Source organism: Populus euphratica, unplaced genomic scaffold (assembly GCF_000495115.2).
Source record: "Populus euphratica unplaced genomic scaffold, PopEup_1.0 scaffold304.1, whole genome shotgun sequence".
Lineage (NCBI taxonomy): Eukaryota > Viridiplantae > Streptophyta > Magnoliopsida > Malpighiales > Salicaceae > Populus > Populus euphratica.
The window spans coordinates 190,102-204,222 of NW_011500190.1; the positions used below are offsets into that span (position 1 = coordinate 190,102).

General features: G+C 33.6%; 2 protein-coding genes across 3 annotated transcripts; one reads left to right on the forward strand and one right to left on the reverse strand.

Annotated features, from left to right (window-relative positions):
* The first annotated feature begins 7,481 nt into the window (after nt 1-7,481).
* LOC105111692 (GDSL esterase/lipase At1g71691-like) lies at nt 7,482-9,855 on the forward strand. Of its 2 annotated transcripts, XM_011007135.1 has the most exons (5): nt 7,482-7,618; nt 7,658-7,820; nt 8,331-8,452; nt 8,886-9,378; nt 9,462-9,855. In XM_011007135.1, exons 1-5 carry the CDS (start codon nt 7,550-7,552, stop codon nt 9,695-9,697), a joined length of 1,083 nt encoding a protein of 360 aa, XP_011005437.1. In that variant the 5' UTR covers nt 7,482-7,549; the 3' UTR covers nt 9,698-9,855. The 2 variants fall into 2 exon arrangements, with proteins under 2 accessions (XP_011005437.1, XP_011005436.1); XM_011007134.1 differs by having other exon boundaries at nt 7,482-7,820.
* Nucleotides 9,856-10,580: 725 nt separating this feature from the next.
* LOC105111693 (GDSL-like Lipase/Acylhydrolase superfamily protein) lies at nt 10,581-12,476 on the reverse strand. Its single transcript, XM_011007136.1, has 5 exons — nt 12,128-12,476; nt 11,871-11,995; nt 11,495-11,743; nt 11,156-11,414; nt 10,581-11,039 (listed from the first exon to the last, which is right to left on the reverse strand). Exons 1-5 carry the CDS (start codon nt 12,378-12,380, stop codon nt 10,822-10,824), a joined length of 1,104 nt encoding a protein of 367 aa, XP_011005438.1. The 5' UTR covers nt 12,381-12,476; the 3' UTR covers nt 10,581-10,821.
* Between the last annotated feature and the right edge of the window lie 1,645 nt (nt 12,477-14,121).

The following is a 14,121-nucleotide window of genomic DNA, read 5'->3' on the forward strand; positions in this document are numbered from 1 at the left end:
AAACCATGATAAATTATCAATCGTAACATAGGTGTTCACCATCAAATCAAATCATGGGTTGATTAAGGTCAGTTGTGACAGAATTATTGAATTAGCGAGAAGCATTTACCTGAAGGAAACAGGTTAAAAGAGAACTTTTTTGCTACAAAGTCCATGATGAAACCCTTCGGTTTAGCATACCAAAAAATTAACATGTGCCCTAACTCCTGCATGTTATACTACCTTGAAAATATTGAGCTGACCGAGTGCATGACATGTGGGCATTCCCATTACAAACCCAAAACTGATAGAGAAAAGATTCTTATGGCATAGAAAAAACTTAGATACTTCTCAATCACATCTAGACTGTAAAGGTCATTTATATCACCAAGAAATGTTGAGCACATGACATAATACCAATCACATGATGCAATTAATGGAGTGATGGTGCATCCTTCTGATGGCGAAGCATGGAAACACTTTAATAGTGTGCATCCTCACTTTTCAATGGATTCAACCCGTTCGGGTCACTTGCTGCTTCTTATTCTTGTTAGCCAGTTATACTCATGGTTTATAACTTGCCACTAGGAATGTGTATAAAGCTAAATTTCATATTTTTATCCACTGTCATACTTGTTTTGAGCAGCCCGGATAGAATATAAATGTTCATCTTTGACCGTTGATTGATGAGTTTACTAGTTGTGATCCTCTAGAGCTTTGACTTATGATATATCAAGGAAACATAATTTTGTTATGAGGGCAGTTTTGATATGGATTATTAATGATTTTCCATCTTATCGAATGGTTTTTGGTTGGAGGACGCATGGAAAACTAATATATCTATATTACATGAAAAATAATAAGGCATTCACGCTAACAAACAGATGTAAAGCCTTTTTTTTTATTGTCACCGTTGTTTCTTGCCACTAAATCATAGGTATAGAAAAAGAAGAAAGGATTCTTTATTGGTAAAGTTAAAAAGGATGTCGCACCCCCGTATCTTTACGGTGGAAAATTACATGATGTTGTATTAGAGTATAGTGACATTATGTTTGGTCTCCAATCAAGTAAGTTGAAGTTTCCTAGTTTTGGTTTAACCCATAATTGGGTGAAGACCAATCTCTTTTGCTATAACCTTGATGTCATGTATTTAGAAAAGAACGTGTTTAAGAACATTTTCAACATCATTATGGATGTGAAGGGGAAGATAAAGGACAACATTAAGGCTAGATTAGATATAACTTTGTTTTGTAACAATAAAAATATGAAGTTGGTTTGTGATGGGTCACGGGTCACAAAACCAAGAGTAAGCTTCATGTTAAAGAAAAATACACAAATACTAGTCTACAAATGGCTGAAGAGTTTTTGTTTTCCTAATGGATATGCCTTGAACATATCAAGGGTAGTTAATATGAAGGAATGCAAATTATATGGAATGAAGAGTCATTACTGCCACATGTTTATGCAAACACTCATTCCATTAACTTATCATGATTTGTTGCCAAAAGGGATATGAGGTGCCTTCACAGAGATCAGTCATTTCTTTAGAAATTATGCTCTAGCAAGTTAAATGTTAATCACATTGAGAGGTTTGAAATAAATATCATCGAGACACTATACAAACTTGAGATGATATTCTCTCCATTATTTTTTAACTCAATGGAGCATCTCCCCATATATTTACCGTTTGAGAGAAAAGTTAGAGGACTAGTCTAGTATAAATGGATGTATCAATTCAAACGATTAGATATTACAGTTGCAATGGAATTCATATATAAAAGTATTTTCTTTATTTTTTTAATTGAAAATATATGATTAATTCAATACAGATACTTATTCAATCTTAAGAAAAAGGTTAAAAACAAGACACATGTTGAGGCTTCAATATGTGAGGCCTATATTTTTTTAGGAGATCTCAATATTTATCTTGTACTATTTTAAACCTCATTTAAGAACGAGAATCAATCACGTTCCATGATGATATGGGTGAAATGTCTTCTAGTGAGAACTTGTCAATATTCTTCAATCCTGAATAACCCACACCTAAAAATATTGTAAGGGAAAGATATTTATCGGAAATAGAGTTAAGACAAATACACAATTATGTTTTATTGAACTGTGATGAACTGAAACCTTTTATTCAATAAGTATATATACTACTAATTAAACTTTGTTAAAATTATACTATTTATATATTGTAATATCATAAACTCATATAATTTGGAACAACCTTATAGGCAACATCGATAATATTTACTATTCAATAACTCATAACTAACTTAATCTCAAATCTTTCAATTATAAGATGAATGTGCTTCAGAACTCATATAAGTACTATCACAATCTCATTATCCTTTGCAAAGATATTATATGTCATTACAAAATTTTTGTTTACTATTTATTGATGTACATTATATACAAGATTTATCAAATGGGAAGGAGTGTTGCTATGTTATTGTCTTCACTAAACCTGTGTCTTGAAAAAAAAGTTAAGTGCTATAATGAATATTTTATCAATGGATATATATTCCATAATAAAGAATATAAGCATGTAAGAAAGACATACAATAGTGGTGTTTGTGTTAAACGATTGAATTATAGTGAGTTAGAAGTTGACTACTATGATAAATTAGAAGAGGTTGTCGAACTGCAATATCATAATGAGCATAATAGAGTGTTTTCATTCAAACACTATTGGTATGACACCACAAAGAGAAATTAAAGTAGATCCTCACTATAAACTAGTCAAAATTAACACAGAAGCTAGACTCTGTAACGTAAATGATGTATTTGTTTTTGTAAAGCAATGTCAACAAATTTATTACACATACACCCCTTTCTTTAGAAATGATCAATCAAGAGTTGATTGGTTATCCATTTTAAAAACAAAACTTAAAGGTCGTGTCGAGGTTGTTCAGGATGACAATGAAGAGATAAGTGTGTGAGATAAAGTCTCTAACGTTAGTAAGTTAGTTGAACCATACCAAGATGCTACTTCGATTGACTTGAAAGAAAATTCAAATTTTCGTGTTTTTTATGATAGTCTTGTTGATGTTGGTGTTGATGTAGAGAAGTTAAATGTTGTTTTAAGCTCTAGTGGATAAAAAAATATCAATGAAGATGATAATAATGATATCCATATTGAAGATTGCAATAGAACTTATGACTATTTAATTGATGACGAAGAAAAAGAAAATTTTGACTAACTATCAGAATTAAGGAAAGTGTAAAGCATTTTTTTATAATATAATATATATTATGGATGATATTTTGTAACATGAAATATTTATTTTATAAATGTTAACTATTGTTATTATTTTGTGCGATGGACAATTTGTAATTTAAAAGTTTGTAGGTAAATAGGCAACACAAACATAATCTTTCATATATATTGCACAAACACCGATGTCAATATCGATGGATAGAGTTCGTCGACATTCCATATAGAGTTGTATTTACTAGAAATGCAACTATCACTGACATCTATATCGACAGATACAGGTCATCGGTATTTCACAGAGAGTTGCATTTATTGGAAATGCAACTATTACCGTCTATACTAATGAACAGAGGATGTCGACATTTATCGGCGCAGTTTACAATTACCTACAGAATCACCGACGAACTGTGTGAATTCCAAACGACAGGTATTAATGCTTCTCTGACCACGTGCACCTACAAACGGATTTATCGATGGACTGAGAAAATAATAGAGGGTAATTAAAAAAATTTAAAGTGAACTTTAAAATTTACCGATGGATCTGTAAAAATTCTCTAAGAGAATAATTAAAAATAATATTATTTAAATTGTTTGTCAGAGATTCCATCAGAAAAATTACGCTATAAATCCTAACGACCGCCCCTTTAGTTTAATTTTTCATCTGCTTCGTTTCAAAGCTTTCATTTTTGTTTTTTGTTCTCTCTCTCATTTGCTTCTTCACTTTATCTGTTGCTTGTAATCTCTAATTCTATCTTTAGCAAATTAAAAGGTATGTATTTCCATTTAATATGCTTAATGATTTTATTTTTTTATATTTTCTTTATTTTAGTTATTTTTATTTTTATGTTTTGGTGTATTTTTATAATATAGATAAAGTCTTGAAATAAACACATTATTAAGGTAAGCATTTTTCATTCCTAAAGTATATAGTTTTTTTTTATTTGTTGAATATATTTTATTGAATTTTAAGTGCTATTGTTGGATTTAATTTGTGATTGAATATATAAGAATAAATTTAATTGTTTTATCTTAATTTTACTCTATTATTGTATGATATGTGTTTAATTATTTTTATTAATTTTAATTGCTATTTGTATAGATGATAGTTTATATATAAGATTTCTGAATGGGATTAATTAGTTGTTGCTATTGTCAATATTTTCAAATTTAAAAACTTTGGGTAGTTTCCATTATAGGGGAGATATTGTTAAATTTTTTTAATAATTGAATTTAATTATTTAATTATTTATATAAAATTATGTAAATACGTAGAACGAAATCTATAGTTTATTGCTCACATATGGTCGCAACTTATTCTTCTAGTAGTGAGGATGACATGTCTTTAGATGTTGATCAATAAGAGACATCTGCACCGACTTGCGATGTAGCCTCTTCTAATGTAGTTTCATAATGTACAGTTGGTGTACTTTCACAGCGGAATCAATTCTTTTGCAAGTACAAGGCACATTGGAAGGATAACCTTTCAATGTAAGTTTGTTTCGATTTTAGATTTTTATTACTATAACATAATTTATGAATAATTAAAAAATTAATCAATATTTCATTAATTTAATTTATATTCATGTTCATAAATATTGAGGCCGCTCGAGTAATATCATCGATGTTTAAATCATCGATAGAGATTCCATTATTTTAATGAAGTCAGCTTTCTAGAAATCCTAAATAGACACCGTATATTCATGCATGGTTTGCCAAATTTGAAGTTGGTATTAATTTATGATTTCCAACTTATTTTTAATAAATTATTATTATAATTGTAAATAAATTATTATTTTTATTTTAAATAAATTATTTATACACAATAAAAATTCAACTGGGACAACGTGTTTACAATGTTGTGAGGAGGGTGTGGGAAAATCATACGACAACTAGGTAACATCGAAAACAATACAATATTTTTTTAAAAAAATTATATTTTAAAATCTAATTTATCACTATGGAAATAAGTCTCATGATTTTTCGTATGAAGCACAAAAAAGATTAAAAAAACGCAAGAGATAATGATTTTTAAGGTTGGAACGACATGGTTGTTTGGAAGGATTTCAAACAGCTATATATCCTAGGAGATATATGGCCACAATATATTAAGCATGTGATGTTTGAGAGGTTCACACGATGATCACAATCCGATGTTGGTAACCAAAACTAGCAAATTCATGGTTTAGTGACAATGCACACTATAGCTCCATTTCATTTGCTGCACATGCAAAATGAATGGTAAGATTAATTTAAATGAAATATATCATAATTAATTTGTTGTTACTTAATTAATTTTTTTTATATAGGCTATGTCTCTTGGATATAAGCTGAGCCCAATGAAACTATTTATAGAGACATACATGCAGAGTAAAAACCGCCAAAAAAGATTGCAACAATTCGTTGACAACCACACTCTCACACTTTGTGTTATGTTCGTTTAATCATTTTATTTTATAAGTTATTATTTTTATTGAATTAAATATAATGATTGTTTTTCATTTTTAGGAAACCTATAATAGTTGGTTGAGAGAGAGATATGAGGACGATCCTTCGACCCATCTAAATTTTGATCCAAATTTATAGATGGAGGTAAGATCTTTCGATGGATCTGATAAAAATCAAGTATACGAGCTCTCCAACACTATGGCTGATAACTTACAAGCGACCTGCAATGTCTCAACCATTACGAGCACTCAATCAGTATTAAGCACCCAATCTAAGAAGATTGTGGCCTTAAAACAATACACGGCTCATCTCACTGAAAAATACAAGCAACTATCGATGAACTATAAACAACACACGACTCATCTCACCAAAAAATACAAGCAACTATTGATAAATTATGAACAACTTTGTCAAATGATCACAAACATTACATCAAAGAAGGATCATACATGGAAGCCCCCTTTGTGGCCGTATGGCCCTAGAAACAACTAGCTTCCTCCTATAGCTCTGTCATTGTTCTAGTTTAATATTTTTTTAGAAATACATTAAATTTGTAATGAATATTATTTAACTCTATTTTTTATTTTTGATGTTTAATAAAATTTTATTTGCATAATTGGTTATTTTACTATTAAATGATATAATTTTATATTATTTATTCTAAATAATTAAAAACAAATCTAAAAAACCCCACCAATGAATTTACAAATAGAATGACTCCATTGATATTTTACTGAGAGTTGAGAAATATTTACTAAAAATGTCATAATCACTGACACCTTCACAGACAGATAAAGTCCGATGGCATTTTACTGAGTTGAAAAATATTTACTGGATATACCAATATCACCAACAAAATATATCCGTCAGTATATTTTCAACACAAGATTTTTTTTGGTGCGCATTTTGTTATTTGTAAAACTATTAGTTTTTTTATTCTCTAATAGACCTAGCAATAGAATGTGAGATTACCGATGAAAGATATTTTAACAAACACTTTTTATTAGTGATTTAGTCGATAAAAAATATAACAATAAAATCTAAATTTTAGATTGATGGATTCAATCCATCAAAAAAACTGTGAAATCTTGTCTTGATAGTGTATATATATATATATATAAACCTTGCTTAATGCAATATAATCAGTATCGCTCGACATTAATGCCTAGATTGGAATGTGGGAGCTTAAAAGCTGATGTAAGAAAGCAAAGGGGGGCCATAAGATTGTTAGTTCCAAAGGTATGATTTGAGTACGTATAACATTTGTTTCTTTATTAGGCAGTGTAAGTGCACCGTTGCAACATTTTTGTTTGGCATCGAAGAAATTACCCCCCACTGTACTAATGCATGGACAAAAACGCATCTATTCCAAAAGCTTCGAGTCATGAAACTTCCATGATATTTGTATAATGAGATTTCAAGGCCTTCCTTCAATAACATGAGTGGTTGGCTTGGTTGTTTACGGGGCCAGCATGCTCGTCCTTTGTTAATGGCTTAATGCCACCCCTATTAGCACTGTTTTCCCCAGATATGGCCAACTTTGTCGTTTTAGGTTAAGAAGATACAATTCGAATTCCAAGGAAAAACAAGATTTGGAGTTTACATTGGTGATATATGAATCACTAAATTTGAAGGGTTTTTTCAAAGTTTCTTCAGAAGGGAAAAAGAAGGGACCATGATGCACAAGTGTGAAAATGCCTGCATGTATTTGGGGGCCATGCACATACCAGAGAGTAATTAGTAATTACTGCAAAGGAGAAAACAGATGACTACATTTACTAGTTCTGAACTACCCACCTTACATCCTGTATTAAAGCTCGTTTCACGATTACAAAGATCTCAACTCTTACTTTACAACTCTTCAATTATCAGTCTTACTGTCTTACTTACTCTCTTTAGCTCAAGATGGCTACCTTCAAGCTGCCTTGCATGCTGGTGATTTTCTTGGTGCTGGGTGTAGGTTTAGGCCAAAATGTGGATCCGTTTGGATCACAAGTAGGAAGGAGAAGGGAGATGGTGCCTGCTATGTTTATATTTGGAGACTCACTCATTGACAATGGCAATAACAATAACCTTCCTTCTTTTGCCAAGGCCAACTATTTCCCTTATGGTATTGACTTCAATGGTGGTCCTACTGGTCGTTTCTCCAATGGTTACACCATGGTTGATGAAATTGGTAAACCTCTCACTGCCCTCTTCTTTGGCTTTCCTTGCTTTTATGTTAAGCTTTCAAGAAGTATTTGAGTTCAGGATGCCATGCAGACATAAAATATATTTTTCTTCATGGCCATTGTTTCCTTTCTTCATCTTCTTTGATAGTCAGGCGAAATATTGTTTATAGGAGACAGCCCTCTATATTTTTTGTACTTATTTTAAACCACTCGGAATATGGAGACAGTAGTTTGATGTTTAGCACATTCTTTTCCATGTTATTAGGGTCGGTTTTTACACCTTTCATTTACTTTTTTCTTCGGTTTCTTGAAAGGAAAAGTCATTTTTTTCATTCTCCTAATGACAATTACAAATATTGCAATGCAGCATGCTCTATGAAGTTGGCTAAGCACACACATTTGTGATTGTTAATACAAGGCATTTGACCAACAGTATGATGACACCATAATGCAGTCCCGTTTTGATCTCCTGTTTGTGATAACCAAATTTTGCTTTTGTCCATTTTCTTCCGCAGCTGAACAACTAGGACTTCCTCTGATTCCTGCTTACTCTGAGGCATCAGGAGATCAAGTGCTTAATGCTATCAACTATGCCTCTGCAGCTGCCGGAATCCTTGATGTCACAGGCAGAAACTTTGTAAGCATATCCATTCATACATACAGAATTAAGTAGTATGCATCATCACACATATTAATGAAGCCTTAAAGATATGCACGCATGGTTGCTGAATCATTTTTCGAGGGGGTCATTTGATACCAATTTTATGTTTTCCAAACCTATTGGATTTCTTTACATGGTTCATTATAGTTGGACCATTGATCTAGTTATTCTGGCACCTTCTTGTGTAGTTACAGTTACTGTATTGAATGCTATATAATTCTACATTGCCTACGAACCAAGCAATTTACAGTGTCTGTGGCAGACATTAAATGTCCCGTTTGTATTCACAGGAATAGAATATAATCTAGTAGATGTTTGGTTGGCCATCACACATGATCAAATTAAACTTGCATGCTTGTATTGATATAACATGGACTAATTTTTTTGGATGTATTATTGTTTTGATCAGGTTGGTCGCATACCATTTGATGAACAGATAAGGAATTTTCAGAACACGCTCGATCAGATTACAGATACCCTTGGAGCAGATGATGTAGCTAGGCAAGTTTTACGGAGCTTATTTTTTGTAGGGATGGGCAGCAATGACTACCTTAATAACTATCTCATGCCTAACTATCCAACGAGGAATCGGTATAATGGCAGACAATTTGCAGATCTCTTGACTCAAGAATATAGCCGGCAACTAACTAAACTTTACAATCTTGGAGCACGTAAATTTGTTATTGCAGGGTTAGGAGTGATGGGGTGTATTCCTAGCATCTTGGCCCAGAGCCCTGCAGGAAACTGCTCTGATTCAGTTAACAAGCTAGTTCAACCTTTCAATGAAAATGTGAAGGCTATGCTCAAAAACTTCAATGCCAATCAGTTGTCAGGAGCAAAATTTATTTTTATTGATGTTGCTCAGATGTTCCGAGAAATCCTCACCAACTCACCGGCATATGGTAAGTGCCTCTTGGCTCTAATAAATTGGGCGTATTGTATCTTGAGTATTTTTTTTTTAATTTTCGCTGATATTTATTTGTAGGATTTAGTGTTATAAACCGTGGATGCTGCGGCATTGGGAGAAATAGAGGTCAAATTACATGTCTTCCATTCCAAACGCCTTGTCCTAACAGAGAACAGTATGTGTTCTGGGATGCATTCCACCCAACAGAAGCTGTGAATGTTTTGATGGGAAGAAAGGCCTTCAATGGGGACTTGAGCAAGGTCTATCCTATGAACATAGAGCAGCTTGCCAATCTTGAAATGGAATCCAATTAACAGAAATCCTTGTTTCATTCATGCCGTCATAATTTTTATTTCATCACTGATCTGTCAGAGTCGTAGTTTATTTTGTATTTAAAAGCAAAGAGCTGTTGTGCATGTGCATGTTCTAATTGCTACCATTAATGCAACTACTTTGATTTGGTTTTGTTCCCTATCCCTTTCAAAAAAAAAAAACAAAAAAAACCTCTCTATCTTGGATACATTGCTCTTTTGGTGTGATTGTCTATGCTTGGGAATAAGTGAGAAAGAAAGCAGAACGAACAGGCTGCCCCGCAGTCTAGTTCTTGATACTGAGCAGTAATTAATGCGTTGAAATAATTTCAACAGAAATGTTGCCGTTTTTAATTTTTCTGTCTACAAATATGTTTGCAGTAGTTTCACCAGTGCGTTGTGTATGGTGAGTCTTAAATTCTAAAATCAGTATCTTCAACTAAAATCTGCAAGCATTGTAAGCTGATCACTGGCATTGCTATGTGCTCTGACACGCAGTGGAACTATGCCCCCTCGAGCTTAAAACTGGCGCCCCGCCCCAAATCGTATCCTGGCCCTAGACGTCTAACTTCCAACTGCGGTGACTAATTGCAGCAAGTGTCCACTACATGACATCTTGTATTTAATCAATCAAATAGGAACCCAGCTAACACACTGACTCCTTTTCCCGTGTCCAAAATAAGAGGCCTAGCTGTTTTTCATTTTGTTTTTCCTTGCACATTAATTAAAGACTTTTCTCTGATACAAAGAGACTTGAACTTCTAGAGACGCATTAGTTTTGGCGATTCTTGGGGACCATGTTGGGAGACTTTGTTTCAAGGAAACTCAGCCTTGAAAGGAAAGATACTTGCCTTGGACTCCCCAAAACGTGTTTCCATTGCTATAATGAAGCAGTAGGAAATTTTCAATTGCTTTTATTATCTCAATCTCGCCACATTTATTACAGAAGGAATGAAAGGTGGTAGCACTGAATTGGTGTTAATAAACAAGGAAACAATTACACCATCTTCCACACATTAACATTAAGCATTAACTCAATAGCTTCGAACAAAATACTAAAAATCAACCAAACATATGCAGTGCTATTACAGGGAGACGGGCATAAAGAGTTGAATTTGATCCCTCTCTCATAGCATTGTCAATTGTTGTATACTCACTGGATAAGTGTAAGTTTGTGAATTATACGTTAATTTAGCGAGTAAGATGTTTGCCACTTCTGTCGGGTGAAAGGCATCCCAATATAAGTATTTACTGCGATCCTGGCATATCTGTTGAAGAGGAAGACATGTTATCTGCCCATTGTTCCTCCCCACTCCACAACATCCCTTGTCTGTTACTTCAAATCCTGTATATCATTCTCACAATTCAAAACATGCATACTTGTAGGATAATTAAGCAGGTAGGATAATTAAGTAGGATTTTGAGGTTTCTATGACAAATTAACGTGCAAGTAATAATTACCAAAGGAGGTTCCATTGAGAGACAGATCATTAGAGCTTTTATACGAATCAAGGTAAACAAACTTGGCTCCAGGCAATCGGCCATTGTTGAAATTTTGAACTAGCTTAAGGAGCCCTGAGTTGAATAAAGAAATAGCATTGTTGATTTTCTCATTGCAGCGGCTGTTGGTACCATTATACCTGGCGAGCTGATATGGAATGCAGCCAATTTGGCCAATTGCAGTTACAATCACCTTCCGAGCTCCCAAGGCATATAGTTGCTGAGATTCGAAGGAGAACATGTTCATTCTCTCGGAGAAAAATATTTTGAAAAAAAAATTGATATAATCTATCTACTTACGGTCAACTGGCGAGTGTAATCCTGAAGAAGTACAGCCGCAAAAGCATTTGAAGTGAATTCATGGCTAGTTGAGTAGAAGTCGGACATGAAATAGTTGTTGAGATAATCATTACTTCCCATCCCAGAATAGAAGATGCATTTGCTTAAATAGCTAGTGAGTGCACCGTTATCTCCTCTGAAATATCTCCTCATTTGTTCCACTGTCATGCCAAAGTTGGCTACTTGCTGGTTCATTGAGGTGTGATCCCCCTATCAAAACATGCACATAAGATTACTGAGCTCTTTTAATTCAATCTTATTTACTAATCATTTTGTCAAATTATGCTCCATCTTGCATATGCATCAAGAGATTAATGGTAAGAATGTTGCCAAGTACCAGATTGTTTCCAGTTTCATCCCTGATGCCAGCCGCTCCAGATGCATAATTCACTCCCCTTAATAGCGCTGGGCCCCTTGTTCTCGCATAGGGTGGGATGTAATTTCGAAACCCAAAAAGTTGAGCTGCAAAAATACATGCAATATAGTTAAGTTAGATATATATACATTTTCACGCTGTGGGCATAATATAGCAACCTCCATGGTTGTTTTTTTCTTTTCTAAAATTCCAAGTGCATATCATAAAACGAAACTTACTCAAGGCATCGACATATGTTCGACCGTTGGTAAATCGACCAGTGGCACCCTGCGGAAAATCAATACCATAAGGCCTGTAATTGGCCCTAGCAAGTGTAAGCAACCTGTTGTTGTTTCCATTATCTACCAATGAGTCCCCAAAAATGAAAAAACAAGGTACTTGGCCTTGCTGTGGCTGTGCACAAGCTCGGGTGGCTAACAACACTAATATTAAAGTGACTGGCAAAACCAAATCTGTACTGAAACCCCTCATGTTTCCCCTTATGGTTGATTATGATATGAAGGTACGTATCGTCATGGTGATGGTGCTCAATTTATAGTCCACCAAGATGGGTTCGGATTCGAATTCGCTATTATTGGAATCACAGGTGCTGTTGCTTTAAGCTATTCGACATAGCATATATCATATGAGATAAAAACGATCATACAAAAGAAATTGGAAGAACTTTTAGCTGTAGTCATGTGTTTTTTGTTAAAGTATGAACCAATGAAGTTGCGGTGATAGGGGAGATGAATCTCGTGATCTATCAAGGCTACAACATACTTGCAACTGTCAACTACATTGTTATACAGGTCGAAGCAGTCAAGTAGAATTAAAAACATACATAGATGCGATGGTCAACAGTTTATGAGAAAATTCGTGTATTTATTGGCACTTACTCGTAATATTGTGCCAAAAATAACCAAAATAGCAATGCCAAGGCAAGGCAAGTCAGGGCTACAAAGTAAAATAGATCGTTGACTATAGATGGTTTTACTGAGATCTTATAGAAAAAATGCCACACAAACTTGAAGTTATATGAAAGCTAACTCATAATAAATGACTTGAAAAACAAAAAAACAGTGGTACGCACTCGTGACATGAAGTCATTGAAGAAACAAGATATCAAGTGGACATTTGTACTTGAACCAATTGTGGTCAGCAGCTTTGTTATATAAGATTTGTATAGATATACATGGAAGTAATTAATCACAATGAATTGCAAGAATGATAACAAGATCAGTAGCTCTAGTCAAGGAAGCATTTTGCAATTGTCATGGGATTGTTTTGCAGCTATAAAGGATCATGAGATGTTCCTTTCCTTCCTTGAATATTTCTATTATCGGCACAATTTTCTTGACTGCATATATGGGAGTGATATTTTCTTACACCCTCCCTCATAATCAATGGGTAGAGAGATATGTTGAGTTTGTTTGGAAACCGAGATGAGGACAAGACTTTAGTAAATCCATCTACCATCTGATTGTCACTTCCAATAAATTGAACATGAAGCGCTCCTCGTGCTCGACATTCTCGTATAAAATAGCAATCAATTTCTATATGTTTTTCTGCGTGCATGCAGTATTGGATTGGGAACGGGATAAGTAGTGCTAATATTTTTACGAAACAGGGTAGGAGGATTAGCCAAGAACACACTTAGATCATAGAGTAAAGATTGTATCTAACATAAATATATTGTAATTAACAACAAGTGTTGATATTCAATTTTAGTAGTAGAGTGTGAAACTGTTAATTGTTTTTTAGAGCATCATGATACGAGGTTAGGACCAAGAAATAAACAACTAGTTGTTAGTTGAACAATAATTATCTTGTAATCCAGCCCAATCCGAATCAAAAAATACTTTAAAAGAGAAAGAAGATATGGGAGAAAAGTGATACCATAGCCAACAATACCTTTAAGATAACATGTGATATTCATTTGACAGCCTCAAAGTTTACTATTGTGGGAGAATGCATGTATTGATAGACTTGATTTACAGCATTGGATAAATATGGCCTCGTCATGGTGAGTTATTGTAATACTCTAACAATATGATATGATGTAGCTTCATTAAAGAATCACCATTATAATTTGGATAGTGTTTAGTACTAATAAGAGAAGAACACCCTGAAATCTCCATATCATACTTTGTTGGTTAAGTGATATTGATGAATTTAAAGTTATAATAAAAATCAATTCCCATGAAAAAAATTAAGAAACCAAGATCCTTTA